This window comes from Xenopus laevis, chromosome 4L, assembly GCF_017654675.1.
Source record: "Xenopus laevis strain J_2021 chromosome 4L, Xenopus_laevis_v10.1, whole genome shotgun sequence".
Classification (NCBI taxonomy): Eukaryota; Metazoa; Chordata; class Amphibia; order Anura; family Pipidae; genus Xenopus; species Xenopus laevis.
The window spans coordinates 52,615,114-52,639,476 of NC_054377.1; the positions used below are offsets into that span (position 1 = coordinate 52,615,114).

General features: G+C 40.1%; 1 protein-coding gene across 1 annotated transcript; it reads left to right on the top strand.

The window, feature by feature from the left end:
• Positions 1-377: 377 nt before the first annotated feature.
• On the top strand, positions 378-23,533 carry phlpp2.L (PH domain and leucine rich repeat protein phosphatase 2 L homeolog). Its single transcript, XM_018242215.2, has 19 exons — positions 378-638; positions 6,832-7,076; positions 8,378-8,511; positions 10,203-10,393; positions 10,517-10,642; positions 12,758-12,912; positions 13,069-13,215; positions 14,208-14,438; positions 14,629-14,831; positions 14,910-14,970; positions 15,053-15,148; positions 15,244-15,399; positions 16,453-16,653; positions 16,783-16,945; positions 17,145-17,275; positions 19,141-19,251; positions 19,336-19,530; positions 21,124-21,355; positions 21,985-23,533. The coding sequence occupies exons 1-19, from the start codon at positions 528-530 to the stop codon at positions 23,101-23,103; spliced, it is 4,008 nt and encodes a 1,335-aa protein (XP_018097704.1). The 5' UTR covers positions 378-527; the 3' UTR covers positions 23,104-23,533.
• Positions 23,534-24,363: the final 830 nt, after the last annotated feature.

Genomic DNA, 24,363 nt, shown 5'->3' on the forward strand with positions numbered 1-24,363 from the left:
TTAGAGGGTGTGACCACAGAAAGGGGCGTGGCCAAAAATTTGCTGCGCAGCGTCTGCGCTACGCTCGAAAAAAAATTTTGCCCCACTTTTAACTTCCAAAATGTTGGGAGGTATGTAATTTATTTCCCTGTTAATGCGGTCAAATGTCAATAGGCTATGTGCAATGAAATAATAAAAAAAAGCAGTTCTAGTAAATAAACAGGCTCTTGAACTGACTGGAAATCATATTCTATTAATCGTACCAAGGTTGCCAGGGCTCTATTGCTGTTTTACACTTTAAGGTTCCGGCGCCCTGAATGTACGTCATCACATGAAATGATGCCAGACTTAAAGATGGCCGATTCAGTCATTTTCCCTTGCACAATTTACCATAGGTGAGGTGGGTTGGACCCAAGGCTGACGGAGTGTGAAAAAAAAACCCAGTATGTGATTGGTTGAATCACTTACAGTCACTTGACTATGGGCGGGGCAATGCTGTGGTTGGCTGTGCTGTTCTAGCTGTCAGTCGCTCTGGCAATCGTTGTGAGATGAGCGGGCACGGACCGGGGGGGACCCCGGGATTCGCAGCAATAGGAGGCCCAAAACAAATGCACAGCAGTAGCGGCAATGGCCAAGGAGCTGTCATCCGGGTGCTGAAGGTAACACTCATAACAGAGCTCAGATGGGGGCTGAAATATGAAAATGGGCAGGGAAGGCATAGGTGATGCAGGAGCAAGACCCATAAGTGTAGCGACAAACTGGAAAGATAGAAAAAATGGAGGGGGCAGTAGAGCCGAACGAGTGGCGGATGAAGACAAGCTGCTGGTGATTGGGCAGAGTTGGGCTTAGGGTGGAAGGATTCCTGGGCACACTCTAAACCTGAGTATAGTACCGCACACACCGGGACTGGCGCAATTCAGCCGGGGAGGGCATTTGTCCTTGTCGCACCCATGACTTTAAAGGATGGGCATTTATCCTGGATGGCATGTGTGAGTGAATGCAATTGCTTACTGTATAGAGAAAATGGCAGCAGAGTCGCTACAATAAACACATTGAAGGATTGAACGCATATATGGGAATAGCTGGGGGGGGGGTTGGAATAGTGGAACTAAAAAAGGACAATTACAAATGTTAATTTCTGGATTCGATTGTAAGCTTTGTTGGGCAAGGCCCTCTTTTATCTGTTTGCGGTTGTTTGTAATCTGTATGTTCAATGTATACACCTATTGTTGGACAGCAATGCAGAGTATGTTGGTCGCTTTATAAATACTTGTTAAAGGGTTGGTTCACCTTTAAGTTAACTTTTATTTAACTTTTAGAATGTTATCAAATGACCAATTCTGAGAATTTTTTCAATTGGTCTTCATTATTTATTTTTTATAGTTGTTTTATTATTTGTCTTTTTCTTCTAACTTGTTCCAGCTTTCAAATGTGGGTCACTGACCCCATCTAAAAAAAACAAATGCTCAGTAAAGCTACACATTTATAGTTATTGCTACTTTTTATTACTCATCTTTCAATTCAGACCCTCTCCTATTCATATTCCAGTCTCTTATGCAAATCAGTGCATGCTTGCTAGGGTGATTTGGACCCTAGCAACCAAATTGCTGAAACTGCATCATGGAGAGCTGCTGAATAAAAAGCTTAATAACTCAAAAGCCACCAATAATACAAAATGAAAACCAATTGCAGATTGTCTCAGAATATCACCCTTGACATCATACTAAAATTTAATTTAAAGGCGAACAACCCCTTTAATAAGGATAATAATCCCTGCTCGGTTGTATGTGACTGTTCTATAACTGTTCTGTGCAGAAAGCACAGGCTCTCTGACTCCACATCTAGCTTTTAAAGGTAGGAAAGTCATTCATTGAAAAATCATTGCTTGTGTTAGTCCTAAGGAAAGCATGACATGCATAAGGCTTTTCTGTATTATTACTGTAAATAAATGACTTCCTGACTTTAAACCCTGGGTTTGGAGTGGACCATTGAGTGCCTGTCTATTCTGCAGTAATTTCATCTGCACCCACCTGAAGGCTCAGAGCAATGCACCTGGACCTGTTCCTGTTTAAATGCAGCTCAGGTAATGATTATAATTGGGCTGCATTTCCATGATCTAAGTGCACCCCTGCAGGTCATTCAGTGTCCTGCAACAAGACTCCTCCACCCCCAGCAGTTCTTAGTACCACTGTGCTATGCAAAAGCAAAGCCTTACACTTTACCTCTGTGGTCAGTTCATGAACAACAGGTTACCTGTGGCCTTTTAGTAGAGAGGTGAATTCATTTGCAAGCCTAATAAAGCAACTTGAGTGTGTTTTGGGCAAACCGAGAGTCCTTAGCTTATATTAAACAATGCAGCATGTTTGATAGTGATGATTGCACTAGAGCCAATAGAAGTCAGAAGACTCTGCTATAGACCTTTTGCAAGCATATGGCAACACCTGGGGGCTCATCACCAAGATCAATCCCGCATACATTCTGCCATGCACTTTGTGGTTGGTGGAAATTCATTATATTCCCTATTTAAAGCAGTCTTGTCCTTGGACCCTCGCCCAATATTTGGATGATGGGGTTAAAAGTAGGCGAGGGCCCAGATGTGTGAATTGATGAAAGCGGTTGTGGGTGTTAGCACCCACAACCGCTTTCATCAATTCATCCCATGGTTGGTAAGGTAACTGACCTATTTGGTTAGCAAAGTGGCAGTCAAACCCCTTCCATTTCTTGTTTGTGTGGTGGGGTCCAATAAAACTTACAGGAGATATAGTCTTTAAAAAACAAGAATGTGCCAATGCACTATACTTTTCCAAATATAGAAGGAATGTGCTTAAAGTGGTGTTTCTGGTTACTTTATGAAAAAACCCTACTAGTCCCACCCAACTGTTCCACTACCTGCTGCCTCCTTTCCCAGGCTGCACAGGGGAACCAGTGACACTCAGCACACTGCACTGTAGGATAGGAACCAGGGCCGCCATCAGAAATCGCTGGGCCCCGTATGAAAAAATTTCCTGGGCCCCTGGGCTGCGCCCACCACAAGCCCCACCTACAGGTCTCCCCACAGGTGCACCCCCCACCACACACTAAAAAAACAAAAACATTGGTGGGTATGGTTCCCACATGTTAATAAAAAAATATTGGCGGCTAAGACCCCACATGGGGGAAAAAAATTGGTGGCCAGGCCCCCCCCCCACGTTATAAGAAAATTGGTGACCAGGGCCCCCTTAAACTTCCATGTAAAAAAAATTTGGTGCCCAGGGCCCCACCACACAACAGGGGCCACAAAGGGTTACCTTTAGGGGGGCCCTGACATGTTACACTTACTTCATTAATGTGGCCCACCTGCTGTCAGTGAGCTGCCAACTACAGAAGGGAGGAGGGGAGCACAGGTGACTGCATCTTCTTCCAGTGACAACATTTTCTTCCCTTATTGGTCACAGAATTCCTGGCAGGGACCCTAGGACACAGCCTCCTTCATTTGACAGGGACCATTGCAGATCTATAGGGAGCTACAATAAGGGGACAATTTAGCCAAAAGTTAAATCAGCACCATATATTATTCAATATTAGGATGGGGATTTAGTTATGCTATTTGTTTCCTATAAGGTTTGGTCTGCACCAGGGATACTTTGCAGCTAGGGCTGGGCTATGCACATGCACAGTAGAAGAATGGGTAGGGTGGGAGTAGACAATGTAATTTAAGAGGTTGGAAAGAGATTGTGTGAAAAGTGTGCATGGCCATGGAAACTGAATAGAAGGGTATTCACAACTCTACTAACATTATTCGGGGCCATTAATATACACTTATGTCAATTCCAAACTTTAATTTACCCTTAAATGAGTTGTTCACCTTTGCATTAACTTTTGGAGTGATGTAGAGAGTTATATTCTGAGACAATTGGCAATTGGTTTTAATTTTTTAATTATTTGTGGCTTTTGAGTCATTTAGCTTATTTTATTCACCCATCTGGTTGCTAGGGTCCAAATTACCTTAGCAACCATGCATTGATTTGAATAAGAGACTGGGATATGAAAAAGAGAGGGCCTGAAAGTAATACAAAATAGCAGTAATAATAGATTTGTAGATTTTCAAAGCATTGTTTTTTAGATGGGTTCAGTGAAAAAAATAAATAATACCAATTGGAAACGTGGCTCTGAATTGGCCATTCTATGACATACTTTAAGTTAACCATCCATTTTAAATCATTCTGCATTCTTAATTTCAGTAACCTAAAGGTGGCCATACATGATCAGATTAGGCTGGGCAATTTTGTCTGATTTTGACCATACTTCAAACCATCTAAGCATGTTTGGCCAGTCACTTGCTCTGTATGACAATAATCATTCGATGCTGGTAGGGCAGGCAAAAGGAAGTGAATAGCAGCAGCATCTCTGCAGCTTCTGTTCACTTCCTGCTGGTTTGATTGTTGGGGTGGTCGGCCCCAGCAACAAAACAACCTAAAGTTTGCACATGTATGTCATGTTGTATGTATGGTATCCAGCCATGTGCCCAGTTGGTCAGATACCATGCAGGTTGGACTGTGTATGGCCACCTTAATCCTCTTTGGTCTGAAGAAACTTGCAAGCACACGTGATGGGTGGCCACTGTGTTCTCACCAGTTCTTGATCTGCTTACTAAAGACTGTTGCTTCTTTTATTATACAACTTTTACCGGCTTTTTGGCCCCTTTTAGTCAACATAAGTATCATATAAACAAGACTTTAAGGGTGGGTGTAACCAGAGATAGCACACAGGCACCAACCGTACTGTTATTGCTGAAGATAGGCTTTGAGTATGATTACTTAAAGGAAAACTAAACCCCCCCAAACAATGTAGGTCTCTATAAAAAAGATATTGCATAAAATAGCTTATGTGTAAAACCCTGCTTCATATAAATAAACCGTTTACATAATAATATACTTTTTTAGTGGTATGTGCCATTGGGTAATCCTAAATTGAAAATTGCTATTTTAAAAAATAGGGGCAGCCCCCTGGGATCGTACGATTCACTGTGCACACAAACATATCAAACAAACCATACTTGTTAGGTCACATGAGCCAATTAACAGACAGAGTTCTGTCTTTTGCTTCAACACTTCTTCCTGTTACAGTTAGCAGCACATAGACTATCACGGAATGGTGGTTCAAGACAAGAGATTTACTTAAATATTTACCAGTTTGGTAAGATTCATTAATATGCCACTTAATATGATATAAACTATTTGTTGCTTAAATATTCATTTTGGGGGTAAAGTTTTCCTTTAAAGAAACAGTAACACCAAAAAATGAAAGCGTTTTAAAATAATGCAAATATCATGAAGTGTTGCCCTGCACTGGTAAGGGTAAGATCACACTGGCTTTTCGGGGAACTTCGGAAAACAATTCGCCGCGTGTGCTTAAGTCGGCGATTTTTCATTTTAGCCAGCGCAAGAGTGAGGGAAGGCGTTCGGGGAGATTGGTCACCGGAAAGACGAGGCGATTAGTCGACAGGCGACTAAATCTCCCCGAAACGCCCAATGTGACCTTACCCTAAAACTGATTTGTTTGCTTCAGAAACACTACTATAGTTCATATAAACAAGCTGCTGTGTAGCAATGGCGGAAATTGAAAAAAAGACTATATGGCACAGGTTAAATAGTGGATAACCGATAACACCATTATGTTCTACAGAGCTTATCTGCTGTGTAACCTAAGCCTTTTCTTGTTTGAATGGCTGCCCCCATGACTACACAGCAGCTTATTTATATAAACAATAGTAGTGTTTCTGAAGCAAACACAGCAGTTTTACCAGTGCAGGACAACACTGCATTATATTTTTATTACTTTACAACACTTATTTTTTTGATGTTACTATTCCTTAATCGAGAAGGAAAGCTACCAAGGCAGTTTATTGCCAATAAATTAGCCACAATAGTGCAAGCTAGAACACCATTTTTATTTTTTAGAATGCTTTACCATACCTGAGTAAACAGCTCTAGACACTGTCTCTGTTTGTTTTGGCTAGCAGCTGCCATATTAGGTTGGTGTGACATCACTTCCTGCCTGAGTCTCTCCCTGCTCACTCATAGCTCTGAGCTCAGATTACAGCAGGGAGAGAGGAGGGAGGGAGACAGGAGCAAACTGAGCATGCTCACGCCCAGAGCAAGGAGGTTTAAGATGAAAACAGGAAGTCTGATACAGAAGCCCATGAGTACACAATAGAAGGAAAGAAATGTGGTGTTTCTTTTGACAGAGGACTCAGAGCAGCATTTGTTTGAGGGTTTACTATTGTATTTATATAACCCTTTCTGATAAATCTTACTTAATTTTAGCCTTTCCTTCTCCTTTAAGATAGACTTTGAGTAAAAGCTATTACAAGTATGCTCGCTGGCCACAATATGCCTAAGTACAATACTTTCTATTTATATAAACACACAAATGGTGCTTGCAATCAGAAAAGGACAACTTACCACAACAGCGAAGGAATCAATTGTGCATCTGGGATAACAAGCAGGGAACCAATACGGCAGGTGATAGTGAATGATGGCAGGCTTTCTTTCAATGTCATTGTTGAACTGGAGAGAATGAGGCACAAATAGAGATGAGAAACAATATGCTAGAGGACTTGTGATAAGGGGAACAGATAAGCATAATAGCGGAGTAAGATAAGGAACAAAGTTGTTAGTAGTGAGTATTAATGGACATTATCCTGTATCACTGAGTGAGAGATCACTCTAGAACAAAATGTTCCTAATCTCCTATCCTTGGCAGTGTATAGGTACAGTATCGATTTTAAGATCTCTTCACACAAACTCGTGCCAAAGTGATAGATCTTTCATGTTCACTGTAGCAAGATATTTGAATTTGCTGTTCCCACAGAGAAATATGAAGCGGAGTGGTAGCAGAAACTGTCTGAACCAGAAGAGCTGCCTTGGCTCTCGTGAGCGGGAATGGCTGAGAGAAGATCCAAACAGAGGTTGTGTTTATGTGTATGGAACAGACACTAGTGCTTCCAGCCCTGACCTTCTTGTAGTCCTCTGTACAGTGGAAACCTCTGCATCAGAGATCTGTGCTAGTGAGGGGAGAGATGCCCTTTATATTCAGCTCAACGGAGATCTTGTCAGGTAAGGGTAATACTTGTCTATGTTACATGCAAAGCAGAACAGCAAGATTTAATCTGGAACAAGTTCAGGTAAATGTGTATAAGCTAATTGGCAAGGATCACTGGTGTAGGAAAAGGTCCATTGTAGAACGCTATTGCTGAGCCTTGGGCCAACGATCGTATCAAAGTTGCCACTGGACAGGCAGTCGGTTGAGGACCATCTCAACAAGCAGAAGTGGTAAAATCAAGCGTATCCAATATCTGGCCTAATTACAAGCACATATCGATTGGCAAGGTCTGTTGGCTGGCACCAAATACAGACAGATAAGGCTTCCAGAGAGAGTGGGCAGCAAATACCGGCCTGTGTATGGCACCATTAGTCAGACCAGAAGAAAAAGAAGGAATGATGCTCATAGAGAGATTTGGAGTCACTTTGACCTAATACCAGTCATGTTTATCTGGTTCCTAAGCATGACAATCGTTTGGATCAAGTGGACAGTTTAATTCTCTCTCATTTACCTACATATAGCTATGGTTAAAAAAAAAAAGGACAAAGACAAAGGTTTGGAACCTACATGTGATGTTATTGCTTTATGAAAGAAAATGTAAGACTAAGCAATTTTCCTATATACATTCATTACAAAGTTAAATGGTTTTAAGGGAATTTGTAAATGAAATTGCTAATGAAAGACATATCTAACTGTCTCTTAGTTTGCACTATTGGTTTTGATTACTGGAACATTTTAGCCGGAACAAGCTAATTAAAAGACCTGCAGAAGAAGCAAGCAAGATATTGTGGGGATTTTAGTGTTGGTTGTTTGAGAAGCAGCAGTGAGCACACTTAAATAATAAAAACATTTCTAATGAACTTTTTATTAGAATTAAAATTAACTTGGCAAAATGTTATTTATTCATGTTTGCCTTATGGGTGGGTAAATTATCAAATTAGGTGGCAACCCAGCTGCTAGAGAAGGCTGTAAAACTGTAAAAAAAATATTTTGTTGCCTGATTATTTTTTCATTTGCCTGATTATTTTTTCATTTGCATGGTCCAGCTAGTCTAGTGTATTGACAGCCTCAAGTAAATGACTAAAGGGCAAGATGAACTACATTAAAGAAATTCAGAGTTTTTTCCTGTCATTTAGTGATTTTAAGCTTCAGTCCAGCTTGTGTCACTAAGCAATCTCTTGTTGTTCGCAGCTTCTTCATTTGGTGGTGTAGAGGTTCCATGTATGTGTGAGACTGTTGCTTTGTTTGTGCAGCAAGTAACCCCTGAAGCACATCTTATAAATAGTAAGAGAAATGTCTTTGTGCTTTCCTGCAGGAGACTGGATCCTCAGGAGCGACCTCTGCACATGATATATAAATACTTAGCTGCTTTGGGCTTTCAGGATGCCCTGCGGATCCAAGAGGAATCGGCTTACTCAGACCTCAGCTGCATGATCCGGTTTTATAGCGGTAAATAAATGCAAAAAAGAGCCTTAGTCACATGCAGTTCTTTACTACTTATTTACTACCTGTTTAATTTCATTATCAATTTAAAGGAGTGATTGGCGGACTTTTGGTGCAAGCCTTCCTTGGCGGTAACAAGGTTGCAGAAATGTAAAAAGTTTGCTGTGTAAGCCATAGTTCCAACAATTTATAGAACACCACATAAGTGAACAGCCCCAAATACCATTCTATTTGACCTTTCTAAGGTTCCAGGAGCAAATGGGGATTTTACTTAGAGCTCACCATTAGTGATGCTGGCCCTGACTTGCCCAGACCATTGCTGATATCACGTGAGAGGATGGGGCCTGCACACGTGTAATATATATCAACGTAATGTTATGAAGAATAGGTGACACGGTGCTGATACAGAAATCTGTCTGGGCTTCATGAAGGTGACACTATGCTGTGTACAGGTGTACAAAAAAGCTTACAAACAGTAGGTGTGCTAGGTGCAGAGAGTTAATGATCACATGAAATGTATATTGGAAGCAGGCAGACCTCTCAGCTTCCAGCGGGCACCACTCCTTACGTCTGTCGAGTTCAGATTACCTTTTATATGAGTAGCAGGTTGATTTTATTGCCCAGCTTTTAGTTGTAGCAAAACACTAGAAGCTTAGTCATCTACCCATAAACGCTCCCTGCGATATAAACCATCTAGCTCAATAAAACTTGTTCCCACCATTTTTCTTCTGAGTTGTCACATTTTATGCAACAGCAAGGATAATAAACTGAACTTATCTCCAGCAATATCCTGCTGCCCTCAGCTGTTCTCTTTTATATGATCCAACGAACCAGTGGAAAGTTGCACATGATAAACAAAGCTGTAAATGACTGCTCATTCATTTCTACATTTCCTTCAGCCACTTGGTAGTTAAAGCAGATTAATGCACGTGACTTACAGCATTCTCTTACAGCCATGTCTTTGCTCGTATACACAAATATATATATATTGTCCTCATTGGAATCTGCACCAGGATAATACTTTTTTCCTGGTATCAGCAGTAATGTAGGAATAGCAGCATCCAAGCTAGAAAGACTTCTCCAACCCAAATATTACAAAGCTACCCCTGCTACTAGACAGCATTTTTCACTTCTTTCTCTGCATGGGAGGATGGTATTTCATGCTTACCATGGAACATTCTGGCCCAAAAGTTTTAGGGAGATAATGGTCTCTACGTGTCTCTATGTGTGTATGTTCTGGGTTAGCGCATAACTAAACCAGTCAAATGTATCAGTCTTAATGGATGTAGGTGACCTTTATATCTTCTGTTAAAGGCATCAATGGCTTAAGCAGAGCTTTTTTGTCCTATTTAATGTCTTCAGAATCTGTCCTAGCCCAAGTTCTGAGTTCTGTACTGAAGTGGCTATATTTGCCCTGGTGGTAAGTGTATTAAGCAGGGGATGGTTAAATATTTTGGAACTTTGCCTACACCCAGCCTTCCCTTTTGGTTTGGGTGGATGACAAAAATGGTGTCAGTGTGTCAAGAAAAAAGAATGTCAATATGCAAAAATTTGTGAAAATGTTTGCCACTTCTTTGTCTTTTTGTGCCGATATAAGATAAACAAACAGCTACATATGGATGGTGTTATATGTTTGAGTTAGTGTATGTAATTATTTATATTTTAATTGTATAAGTAGCTACATGTATTTTTCACAGAGATGCCAATCCCAGTGGAACAGCTGGATCGGATTTTATTATCTGGAGAGTTTATGGTGCGGAAAGGCAAAACTCAGCTACACAAGTGGGCAGAGAGACAAGTTGCACTTTGTGGGACAAGTTTAATTGTATCTTCTGTGAAGGACTGTCAGGCTGGAAAAATGCACATTCTGCCCCTTGTTGGGGGCAAGGTGAGGTGACCTAAACCCTTGTAAATCAATATTTTCAATTTTCAGAGTCTAAATTTTGTGTCCTGTTTTATTCTCTTCATTAGAGACTAAACTGCTCACTAGAATATACTTTTTCTTATGCAGATTGAAGAGATTAAACGGCGGCCACAGTGTCTGGCATTCTATTCAGCAGGAGCCCAGGCTCACACGTACCACATCAGCTTTGATTCCACTGCAGATTATCAGAGATGGTACCGCCAGGCATCTATTGTAAGATCCATAGTGTGCTGGGCTCAATACAGTTTGGTGTGGCCTTTTCATTACACAGTAGGACAGTCTGGCCCAGAATAGTTGTGTGTCCAAATGAACAAATGCTTGTTAACATTACAGCATCATTATTTAAACTGGACATATTAATATGAACTGGTCTTTTTATATGACAATGCCATATAATTGAATTGATTTTGTCATACTTAGTCTTTAATTATGCACTGCACTTAAATTCTAGTCTCCCAAGTTCTGAAAATGTTCTGTAAAGAGTTTGGCGTATGCCATATTGCCCACAAAGCCTTATACATTACATTTTACTCATGTTAGCACTATATAGGTAGTATATTAGTAGTAATTAACTTTCTGTTCCTTTCCAGAGCAGGCACTCTGTTCTGCATATACAGCACTTGCCCCAGTTCAATGTATTTAAATATAATGCTTTGAACCTACCGAATACACAAGTCAGAGCACTAACTAGGCAAGCCTATAAAGATAGCCCCTTCTCCTTTAATTGACACTATCCAAAAACCGACACAGAAAGGTGCCCTCTCAGGGCTCTACAATGGGCTAAATAAAGTCCAGGTTAAAAAAAAGCCTATAAAAAGCAGGGATGCCTGAGAGGAAGACCTGTTTTATGTAACTGATGACCAATGGAGAGAGGCCTTGCAAGTCCCAGCCTATGTCTCCCTTAGTTATGACAGGCTGCTACAGTTGTTATAGGGCACAGAGCATATTACACCAGGGCCAAGCTGAATCAGATGGATCCTAATGTGTCCCCAGCTTGTCGCAGATGCGGAGCTCATCCAGCTACCCTACTCCCCACTATGTGGCACTGCCCTAACTTGCAGCAATACTGGTCTAAAATCCTACAACACCTATCTAGGTTATTGGACACAACCCTGTCAACTTCACCAGCAATGTGTATGTTTAACATTGGGGTTAAAGCAGCGGTACCTGCACTTTACAGGCCCTTAGTTACAAAAGCCCTATTTCAAGCCTCTGATAACTTTGAACTGGAAAAGTAATACCCCCCCCCCCCACTAATGCAAATGGTCACCACTATATGTAATAAAGAGAAAATTGTTCTGACAAGAAAGGGACACCTTCAAAAATGCTGGTTATGCTGGCAATAGTGGTTAGACACTCAGTTAGAATGACTTGTTATGTCACAACCTAAGACCCAAATAGAACAATGTTATGTCCAGCTGTACTACGTTCAAGTACGATCCATTTTAAACCCTGAAATATAAACACTGTGACTGAACTGTAACAAGCACTTAGATTACATGTTACTGTACTGACAATGTGAACTATAAAATGAGTACATTTTTGTTAATTCCTGTTCTCAATAAAACCTTGATCAAAAAAAAAAAATATAATGCTTTGAACAACTGATGACTAAGGGTACATTAGGTATAAATGCACCTGGGATATTTTTATTTTCATGGTGAAACTGCTCCTTTACATTTTATCACTAGGCTCTGGTGAAATAGTGGGGTTCATTTATAAACACTGGCCAAATTTGTTCCTGGGCAGTAACCCATAGCATTAACTTCATAACATAGTGATAAACTTTTTTCAGTCAGCTGCATGGTGAACACTGAAAGCAATCATCTGATTGGTTGCCAGGCCAGGACTCGCAATCTGTGAGTTCTGGCAAATGCCAGAGGGGCTGCTATAAGGTGCAATAGAAAGTCAGTATTTAGTGGGCTGGTGGGGACTGTTTGGGCCTCTATGTGGGCTGATTGGGCCTCTGTGTACCTGAAATGCCAGGGCCTATTTTAATTCTCAGTCCAGACCTGTTGGTTGCTATGGGTTTCTGCCCAGGAGCAAATTTGTCCAGTGTTTATAAATGAGCTCTTGTATTGCTGGCCAAAATGAAAAAGTATTAAATACGTGAATGCTTTGACAAGCCGTTATTTTTATTGTTTCATTGTTATTGCTTTTGTTTTCATATAGTCAGTGAGATACATTTTCTCAAACTGTGATATCATAGCATTTTTCCACGTATTTTGTCTGAATAATCTGTGCAGATATTCAGCCCAGCTGCATTAGTGATATAGCATTTTATAAAGAAAAAAAAAGGATAAGGTCAATGCCAGTATTCTATTTCAGGTTGTGTCACAGAGGCCCGGCACTGTTGATCTGTCATGTCAAAGCTTGGAGTGGGTTCCAGAGCATCTGTTCTACAGCCAAGACATCACAGCCTTAAATCTACGCCATAACTTCATGAATCCGCAAAGCTCAGGAGGCATAAGCACCCTCTGCAGGTTGGTTGCCCTGGCATGGCCGTACTGATTTATTTGATAACATTGCACAAGAGGATATGGATTGCATTCACTGCTGGATATCAAGTTATTGGTAATCCTCTATTTGTGATTTAATCTTGGAAGACTAAATCCGCATCTGTCTCTGTTGTACTAAAGGTTTTCACAACTGAAAGTTCTCAATTTATCGCATAACAACCTGAGAGAGTTCCCCCTTCAAATCTGTGACATCACAAACCTGACAGAGTTGAACATGTCCTGTAACAGACTAACACAGCTGCCAGCAGAACTTAGTCACCTGCAAAGGTCAGTATACGGCTCTCTCTGAGGAAGCAAACTTCCTGGCTGCCTTTAGAAGTAGAAAAGAAAGGGAAACTTACTCCACAGAGTAAGACACAAAGATTGCAACAGTCTATTTTCCAACCATACCATTTGAGCTAAACTTTTCAGACTCATTTCTGTACTAAATGCGCGTCTATAGAATAAACATGCTACTCAAATTTGGACTTTATGTGGACAAAATTACCCGAACATCCCTTCCAAAATATCTCCTACTCATTTTTAAAACTCTGGAAGCAAGGTTAGCACAATAACTATTATGGGAAGCATGTACACAAATCAACATCATTTGTAGTGCCATGAGGCTTGGTTTGGATGCCAGGAGAAATGCTACATTCCTAAATGCTTAAAGCCGTCTGGGAAGTTTGGTGGAGGAGAAATAGCGGTCTGTGGATAGCTTTCATGTTTTTGTGTAGGCTCCTTGGTTCCAGTGAAAGCAAACCTTAAAGGAATAGTTCAGTGTAAAAATAAAAGTGGGTAAATAGATCTGTACAAAATAAAAAATGTTTCTAATATAGTTAGCCAAAAATGTAAAGTATAAAGGCTGGAGTGACTAGATATCTAACATAATAGCCAGAATACTACTTCCTGCTTGCAGCTCTCTAACATCTTAGTTAGTCAGTGACATAAAGGAGGGGGGGCATATGGCACAACTGTTAGTTTTCTTTTAATTTTTAAAATGCAGATCAGATTCAAAGATAAGGGCTGACCAACTTCATATCAAAAAACCCTGGGTTTTAGAATTTTAGACATGTAGGTGTCTGGATACTTTTGTTCATGTAGCGTATATAAGTAATGTCTGGGTAACCTGTGATAAATGGACAGGATTTTTATATAGCATGTCATCATTGTTACAGTAAGCAAATAGCCAGAAAAAACATGCTGCTGCATATTATTCATATAGGCAGAGTTCATTTTGTGAAGCTGTAGTTCATACTCATCATTTCGCCTTCTTGCAGTCTACAGACTCTGAACTTGGATGGGAATTTGTTAACTTCATTACCCGAGGAGCTTGGATCTCTGGAGCAACTGACAACTTTTGGATTGGCATTCAATGACTTGAGCAGTATTCCAAAGGTCTATGAGAAACTGATTGCTCTGGAAAAGTTGTGTATGGCAGGGAACCGGCTAGAAGCCTTAAGCCTTCAGATCCTAAATAATATGCCTCACTTGAAGCACATTGACCTGAGGTAATTACCAGTGAAATGGAGATGCAGAAGTACTAATGTAAGGTTCTCACTTCCATTTAGAGCTGCATTTTTGGGCCATCAGCTAATTGAATGAATCACTCTAATTGGCCGTGCATATGACTGGTAAAGTTGAACAGTATTTGACCTTTTGCCATGTCCCAGGCTGAAATATATATTTGTTGCTTTACAGAATGAATCTTATTACACAAATTGCAAGTGGTAGTCTGGAAGGAATAAACCACATCACTCAGCTTGATGTACGTGATAATCGTCTAACAGAATTGGATCTCAGCTGCTTGGGTAATCTGGAGCAATTGCACTGTGAGCGAAATCAGCTGAAGGAGCTTTCACTCTGTGGCTTCTCCCTGAAATCAGTTCTTGCCAGCTTCAATAGTAAGTCTTCCATATCTCACTTCTACTCCTTACTTTAGCCAAGCAGGTGGTTGTCAATAACATATTGTTACGTTGCAGGTTTAACATCTGTGAGTGTGTACCCAGCCCCTCTGCAGCTTACTTGTTTGGAAATAGCCAGGTGAATAAACTGCTCTGTTCATTTTTGTGCTGTGTTTGATATTTGCTTTAGAGGAGACATTTATTACATGTGTTTATCATAGGAATTGCTTGGCTTCTGTTCCTGAGTGGGTGTGTGAGGCTAGAAAGTTGGAAGTTTTGGATCTAAGCTGGAACCTACTGACTGAGCTACCATTACGGTAAAGTTCAGATCCTTAGAGGGAAGCCATTACAGATATTGATTTGTAGTTTCTAAGGTTCTGATCCTATGTTTCTCTATTTTCCCTCCCCTCAGATTAATGAGCAGTTTGAGTCTGCGGAAATTACTTATTGGGCATAACTATCTACAATGCTTACCAAGTCCTGTGGAGATTATCCCAATGGACACTTTAGACGTGCAGCATAATTTACTGAAACAGCTTCCTGGTTCACTCTTCGCAATGGCTATAAAGTAAGGAAAAATGTGTATTATTTATTCAATTTAAATATTTTCGTTTTGTCTTTTTAAATAAATTATTCAATTTCCTATTAAAACCAAAGCTGATTTTCGTTAATGGTCCCTTACATATTAGATAATTCACAATGAAATATAATGATAATAAACATGTATGTGTATTGAGCATAATGTAACCATATTATGACGTATAAGGATATAAGAAATGACTAAGGCTTCCCTTGACTACAGTTGAATACAAAAGTTCAGACACCCCCTGGCCAAATTACATATTAAATTTTTTAGGTGAATATCCTGTAAACAATTACTGCAGGACTCCATGGACACACAGTGGGGTTGTTGGCTTTGCTTTGTGTCCTTTCTCTAGCTCCCTTGGGCTATGATCAACATCCAGGAGCATGAGCAGTTGTCGGTAGCAGATCAGTTTCAACTACACCTGCTCCTGGCCCCCACAGAGCTACCAGGACATCAAATGGTCTAACACATTTGATGGGACTTTGCAAAAAGATTAGCATTGCCTCTAAGAACCAATTTTTGATTGGACACCTTCTCCAGAACTCAAGGTGTGATACACTAAAATCTGTCTTAATCTGCCAGTCTAGCAGGAAGTTGAAAACGCCTTCAATCTATGCTTCCTCCTTCCAGGAAGAACTCCCAAATTTAGGCAAAAACCCAACTGCATTTTACGGCTTTGGGGCAATATTTCAGTTTTCCAGTATGCTACTAACCTAGCTGATACTTACTACATGATGTAAAGCAATAAAAGGTGCAAACTAGCCCACCTTGAATGGGTGATATCAGGCTGATCCCATCGTGTGCCTTAGGGCCCAACAATCAGATCACAAGGCCAAGAATGCAGGCAGTGAGAGCAAGGATCTCATCAATGAACCAATGCAGTTCTCGATCTGACGGAATTTTTAAACCTGCCCAATCCAGGGGGGGAGATTGCTAAGACAAACCTTAGCATTTTTACTCATGTTCTTAGGGCAAGGGCTATGCCATTTTAAAAGATCATAGCTATTTGTTTCAAATAATATCTATATAATTCAGTCTCAGGTTTCTCAATGCATCAGCAAATTCACTGGAGTTCTTACCATCAGCGTGCGTTGAGATGGACATTGTGAGCCAACTTCAAGTTCTCTACATAACCAACAATCGTCTTACAGACCAGTGTGTTCCTGCATTAACTATGCACATGAACCTCAGGGTCCTGCATATGGCCTACAATCAGCTGGATACCTTCCCAGCCAGGTAAAAGTGGAAAGGGGAACAATTAGGGATAGAATGGGGAAGGCACATGCTTCTAACACTGCTAAGTATTTTTTATGGTTGTGCTAGTTCAAGCTTCTATGTAATATATCCTGTGTATTTTCTATTTAGCAAACTCAATAAACTGGAGAACTTGGAAGAACTGGATCTCAGTGGAAATCGTCTCAAGTCACTCCCAAGCACTGTGTCCAACTGCAAGCGTCTCCACACTTTGATCGCTCACTCCAACTGCATCAGCGTATTTCCTGAAATCTTTAATCTTCCACATATCCAGGTCTCACCCCATCTGAACCTACACAATCTAGGCTCTCCTAAAACTCCATTTCTTACTCTGATCCCCAAATATTTCTGCTTTCCCTCCCTCTCTTACCCTTGCAGGCTGTGCTAAAGCTGTAAAGTTGTGTACATGGTGTCATCTCATTGTCACTCAATCGACCTCTGGCATGAGATGTTGCTGCTCTTTGTTCCTGCAGTTGGTTGACTTGAGCTGTAACAGCCTGACGGAAATCCTGGTTCCCGAAAATCTCCCACCTGTCCTGCGTGAGTTAGACCTGCAAGGGAACGGCGACTTGGTCTTGAGTCATCAGCTCCTTGACTTCCTCAGGTAACAAACCTAAAATGCAAAAAAAAAAAAAACAAATCTTGCCCCACATCACTGTACGCTTGCCTTTTACCTACTGTATGTTTTTGGACTGTATGTAAGAATTTGTGCAATGTATGTGTATTATCTCCATCTGCATCTTCTGCAGTTGATCCTTCTCCCTAAGTTTCTTCTGTTCTTTTATCATTCATACCCCTTCTTTTAATAACGTGAAAGTACTGCATAGCTTTCATTGGTATCACTTTTTTCCCCTCATATTCCCTTCATACTAATCATCTTAATACTGCAAATTACCCCTATTTTTCCACCTTGCTCCATCCCAATGAAAAGGGTACAATTGGGGTTGCAGAATACAAAGCATTCCATTGTAATAAAGTCATCTCAAAATCTTACTAAGAGCCTACATCTGCCACTACACTGAATAACTTTTAACTGATGCACTTTCTTACCTACAAGTGCCCCTCTTGTAATACTCATATCTCTTGGAACTTATAATTTGCTTTCTTTAGTTCACTCTAAGCAACATACTTTCTTCCATGTTCCCAAGTATATTTTTGCTTTCTGAATCATTAGTATGGTACCTTTTTTCATTCTGCTGAAAACTAAATACAGGGATTAGGGCTTCACTTCTTCCTACCCCCCATATACTATATCATGGATTTTCCAAATTTCCTGTAGTGCCTTTGTCCCTCCTCAGCATATAAAAGTTATGTGCTATTGTATAGTTGCTTTGATTATTTGGTGGTCCTTATGGCTTTTTCTCCACCCCTTCCAGGTTCAAACAGTAACAGTTACAGTACATTACTTTACCTGTAACAACCCTGTTGCACTGGTTTGTTAGTTAAGCTGAGGGAAAATGGCGTCCTTAATTAGGAATCCACCAAATTCAGGATCTCTCTCAGCACAGAATATGCCAGTGTTCCATCAACCGTAATGTTCAGCTGAACGGAGTCTCTGAACCCATAATTTCCGCATGGACTAATGAAGTAGACTTTCAGTAGATTCAGTTTAGTATTTAGCCAGGCTTTCATAGAGAATTCAGTATTGGGTTGATTCCAGAAATAATGCTTGTCGTTCATACTAATCTAAAAGCAGTTTGATATCTAAGGCCATCCTTACATGTGGTAGAAAGAAGGGTACATGTGTGATCACCATAGGCAACAGCAACCTATTCTGCATACTTATGTCTGTATGCTATGTTTTCTGCTAATGCACTTATTACAATTTAAGCTGTGTGAAAAAACTATGAATAAGGGATTTAAATGAGATCAGTTAAGAGATGCTTCAAATGGTAGGTAGCTGTGAAATCTACCCTCCACCATCTCTTACATAAAAAAAAAAAAAAAAAAAAGGTTATGGCAAAAAACATGTTTTCATCAAGAAGACTTTTGGAAAGCCCCATGCAACCAAGTTATGTCTACAAAATCCATAATGGGCAAATGTATGTCTTTTATTGGTACGTGATTAACTTCTTGGTTTGGGTTGATTTTTTATCAGCACCAGCCACAGCCCTTGAGAAAAAGGGTATCACATAGTCTGCATAAAGACCATTGTCTCACCATCGGAATCTTTACAATAGCGTTCAGGAATTCCATACATGGTTGACATTCCAAGTAAATCTGGGTCACAAGGAAGTCCAATTGTTATACCTTTTAAGCCCTTATTAATATGCCCTAAAATTTTCCTTAAACCTTGAAGCTTTGCAGCCATAAATGTAATCAAGACAACTTTAACCAGTTTACAGTGATGCAAGGCCACTAGGAATGCCAGGCACTAGTGGCCTTCATTGGTACTTGAATACAATAAAATCTAACCTCTCTCTGTCAGCTGCTTTACCAATATATATATATATATTTTTTTTTCTACAGCCATATCCCCACGTTCAAAATTGACAACAAGCCTGTGCCAAAGTCAGACCTGAGTGTGCCGTCTGTACCCTGGACTCATGGTTTGGCAGAGATGTCTGGACAGAAGAACAAGTAAGTATCACCACTACCTGTACTATAAGTAGAAAAAAAATTGCTTAATTACACGTCCAACTGTGTATGTGTCACACCCCACAGGCTGTGTGTGTCTTCCCTGGCCGTAGCTGACTTTGCAGAAGAGGTTGAAGCATTGTATGGCATGTTTGATGGAGACAAAAACGAAGAGGTGCCACGTTTACTGCAGTGCACTGTGGGTGATGTTCTCCTTGAGGAGATCCAAAGGTCAAGCTGTGACAAAGCTTTTATGGGGCTCACATTCCTAGTGTCACACGGGTTAGTTCTTTGCTTTATTAAAATTGTTACCATCGAACTTTAGAGCAAGAGAGAAAGCTGAAGTTGTATTTAAACCTGCCAAGCACCAAATGACTTCATGGCACTACAAAATCGAATATTTATCGAATTACAGTAGTCACAGAAATCTCAAACTAGACCTGAAAATAAAACTCTAATGTAGTTATTGCAGCGCTGCTCAGTTTAGCTTATACGTGCCCAGCACTGTGCCTTCCTCTGTTTAGTGCTATTGAGCTGCTTTTTGCTTCTTTACAATTGCAGTGTAGCTATCATCAGTTGAGAGATACTTCATTCCACAACTTTAAACAGCTTTTCCAGGCTGATACTGTATAGCCATAGTGTTTATACAATAAGTCAAACCACAGTTTGGTTTTATGCATTTACAGCTTTAAGCCTGTACAGTTGAGATATAACACCATACTATTAATTATTAGGAGAACTAAAGCACGGAGGGGTGCCAAATGTTAGGCACCCCCAGTGATTCTAATAGTCTACCTGATACCCCAGGCCTGTGCTCTTATAAGCCCAAAACAGGAGCACTGGCCCAGGGTATCAGGTAAGTGATTTTTATTAGGGATGCACCAAATTTAGGATTCTGCCTTTTCAGCAGAATTCTGATTCGGCCAAATCCTTATGCCCGGCCAAATCCTAATTTGCATATGCAAATTAGGGGCAGGGAGGGAAATCGGGTGACTTTTTGTCACAAAACAAGGAAGTAAAAAATGTTTCCCCTTTCGGATTTGGGGGTTCAGCCGGAACCAAAATAGTGGATTAGGTGCATCCCTAATTTTTATCTGGCACACCCCCCCACGCCCAGTGATTTTAACCTTAGTTTTCCGTTAAACATCTATAAGAAAAAATTACAATGCATTAACTTGGTATATCCACTTTATTTGAATCTCAGCTGAGTTTTCATGTTTTCTCTCTTTCATGCCTAAATTGTTCTGTAAAATGCCAACATTTACTAACATTTGGATTTCCTTTTTTTTCACAAATCATATTTTTTCTCTAACAATTAGTTTTTTTTAAATTTCTCTAAAATTCAGTAAGTGTAAAAACCAAAAAAAAAAAACTGTAACACAAAACTTCTCCAAGTAAAAGCAGTGGAGGGCCTATAGAAATCAATGGGAGCTGCACTGTTCCTATTGGACTGTTCCCATTCAGACTTAGAGGTTTTAGGGGTCTTTTTCCTTGTAATTTTCCGGGGGGAAAAAATTGTTTTAGAAACATTTATTTTTTGGGACCATTAAGCATTTTTTCCATACGTACATTTTATATTCAAATCTCTTAATAACTTAATTCGCATTTGTGATTTTAGGGAGAATTTAGAAAGCTAATAATACCACTAAAATTCTATGGGCCTCCAAGTCAATAAAGTATCTGGACAAATTACCTGGGCTCTTGATTGAGAAAAATACAAATGATAAATGGTAGGAAAATTGTCCATCAAGGCTTTATGTCAACATTGATTATAGTCACATGGGTTCATTTCAAGGATAGAACATTCACCATTTAAAGCTAGCAAACGTTATGGTTATGTTTATAGTTACTGTTGGATTTTTCTTATTACAACAGGAAGCTGGGAATGGCCGGTCAGAAACTAGGCTCTTCAGCACTCTTGTGTTACATCGGGCATGGGGTGTCAGATGGTATCAGTAGCTACACTCTTACTGTAGCCAATGTGGGGACATGCCAGGCTGTCTTGTGTCGGAATGGGCAAACAATATCCCTATCCAGAGTCTTCAGTTTAGAACATTGCCCTGAGGAACTGCTAAGGATCAAAGCGCAAAAAGCAATTATTACAGAGGTAAATATCACATGGCCAGTAGTATCCCAGACATCAGTCAATTTGCTTTGTTATAAATTGTTGTGGCAGGATTCTTGTTTTGGCCATACCCCAAATTAATATGTTTATCACATCTCTATTATATAAAGACATATATTACAGACATATATATATAATCCCTTAATGATAATGGGTATTGCCAGCTAAATGTATTCGGCACATTATGTTAAATTGTTCTTCACCTGGTGTTTATAAACTGTATGTTCTGATTTGAGAACTTCCTGCATGAAGTTTTTTTCTCCCTGTTCTCTGCATTGGTTTCCTCTGGGTAATTTCCCTCCCAAACTCCAGAAGGTTATTGGCTTCTGAAAATTGTGTTAGACTGTGATAGGGAATTTAGACGATAAGTTTCACTAGTGCAGGGACACATGACTTCTCTGAGCTGGGTGACCAAGAATTCTGCCACCCAAAAAAATTGTTTTCCTGAGGTTAACACTGTGCGCATTATTAGTATGGTTTTGTCACACTTATCATGTTTGTCATGAGTATATATGTTTTATTTTGCCAATCCCACAGCTAGTGTATAAACTTGAGTTATCTTTGTTGAATTCTGTGCAGCAATAACCCGAAGATTTCTGATTTTTCTTTAGGATAACAAGGTAAATGGAGTAACCTGCTGCACGCGTTTGCTAGGCTGCACATATCTATATCCGTGGGTGATTCCTGATCCACATATAGCAACAGTAGCTCTCAGTGTACAGGATGAATTTTTAATTCTGGGGAATAGAGCTTTGTGGGAGCATGTTCCTCCGAAGGAAGCTGTAGAAACCATAAGACACTTGCCTAATCCAAGAGCAGCTGCAAAGAAGCTCTGCACTTTAGCACTAAGCTATGGCTGTCAGGATAATGTTGCTGCCTTGGTGATTTATCTTAATATTGGAGAGGATTCTTGCACTTGTGACATGCATGGTCTGGCTTTGCCTAGCCCATCTGCTTTAACTTCCTCAAATACAACAAAAGAATCTCCTGACTCAGTGACACCATCTTCCAGCAGTGGCATTGCATCTGAATTCAGCAGCGAGATATCCGTCTCAGAGGTAAGCAGTGACGTGGGCTCCACGGCATCTGATGAGCACACAGTAGCAAGTCTGGATAGTGGACTCATCACAAGGCCCGAACGAAGATGCAGTCTCCATCCTGTTCCATTGAACAGCACTTTCCAGCGACAGCCATCTTGTGCCACATTTTCAAGCAATCAGTCAGATAATGGCTTGGACAGTGATGATGAGCTGCAAGCAGAAACAATGAACTGCAACAGTAGCAAAGTAGAGGTAGAAGTAGATATTCATTGTAACAAGCAGCACCATTCTGAAGCTCTGTCCTTTGGCTCATCTTGGGAAGTAGAGGAAGAGTGTTGTGGGATATCTGTGCAAATACTTAGACAGAACAGTTTAAACCAGCAGAACATAGCAGGTTCAAGCCAAGATAGAGACGACATGCCTCCGACTTCTAGATCATGCATGTTCATGAAGAAGCATTCAAATGGCTCTGTGGTGCCACTAGAAGAGATTCTGGACTTGATTGAAGTTGCCTCTGAGGCTCCTAAAAGAAAAACTGGCTACTTTTCGGCTCCATCTCAAATAGAGCCCGAGGATAAGTTTGTGCTTCCTTCTCATATGGAGAATGAAGTGAGGGTGCAGTTGGGTGATGCAGAAAGTGCTGTAGATAATAAAGCCAACTCACAGGAAGAGTTTGATACAGCTTTGTGAAATATGTTGAGATTGAAGCTGAGGGATCCCAGGGATCTTGAGCTACAGTCTCCTTTGTTCAGCATTGCACATTTTTGTAGCAGAACTTTTGAGCTGGAGCTCATGTGGTTTTTTCATTGAAGAAATTGTTTTGTGAACTGTTGATTTAAGACCCATTTTCTCCCCTTTACCTGTAATGAATGACAAATTCAGCCAATCACTGTAATACCTCTTTGTGTTCTGATATTTCAAGCCATTTTATATTTGATTTATGTTTGTTTGTTATAATCCGTTCTATTTCCCCTTAAAGGATAAATAAGCGTATGTAACAATGATGAGAGCGCTATTCTAAGCACTTGTGATGTACATTCATTTTTTTTTAATGCCAAGATATTAAAGAATACATGTACTATTAACATTAATGAATTTTGTTACAACAGCGCCACCTGCTGGTCATTTTCAGACCAGTCTGACCACCAAGAAGTCAAGGAGAAAGAAAGTGGCTGCTCTGATGTTCTTATGGTTAAGAAAGATTTGAGAAACGTTTCTAATTTTTTCCATAACCAGAACATCGGAGCAGCCTCTTTCTTTCTCTTTGACTACTTGGTGGTCTGGCATTAATAAAAATAATGAATGTACATGACAAAAGTGCTTAGAAAAGCACCCTCATAAATTTTACATTAACTTATTTTTAAGGTTTACTTATATTTTAAATCCTTATCCTTAAATGTTTAGCATAGGAAAGTGAGCATGGCCACTTGTTTGGGAACTTTAGAAACAATGAGATATCCAATAAGGTATATGGATATATAGGTCTGACTCCAAGTCATTCTGCCATAAGTATATTGTCCAAGATCAAATTGTAAGTATGGCCTGCCTAACTCATGCATGCTCTATGATGACGCTCCTTTCCTGGCTTGCCAAAGAGCATACGCATTCCATTCCAGCAGGTATGTCTCCATGTTCTCAAATCTTTTATTATGATATACACCAGGATTTCCACATGCTGTGGAACATTGGCGGTAAAAGCACTTCATATATGTATATATATTTAATATAGTTCCATTAACTATACGCTATTCGAGCCATTTCTATATATGTGAACAAAACATTCTTTCTTCTACATATCTGCATTTTTACATGTAAGCAGGAGCTCTCCTAGTTCTTCAGAACTTGAATATGGCAGCAGCTGAAGGATAAGCGGTGTTCCCACGCTTTATAGTATCTTCTCTGTAAAATATACGGAGGACATTCTTCTAAATAATGTGTCTTTGCCCTTTA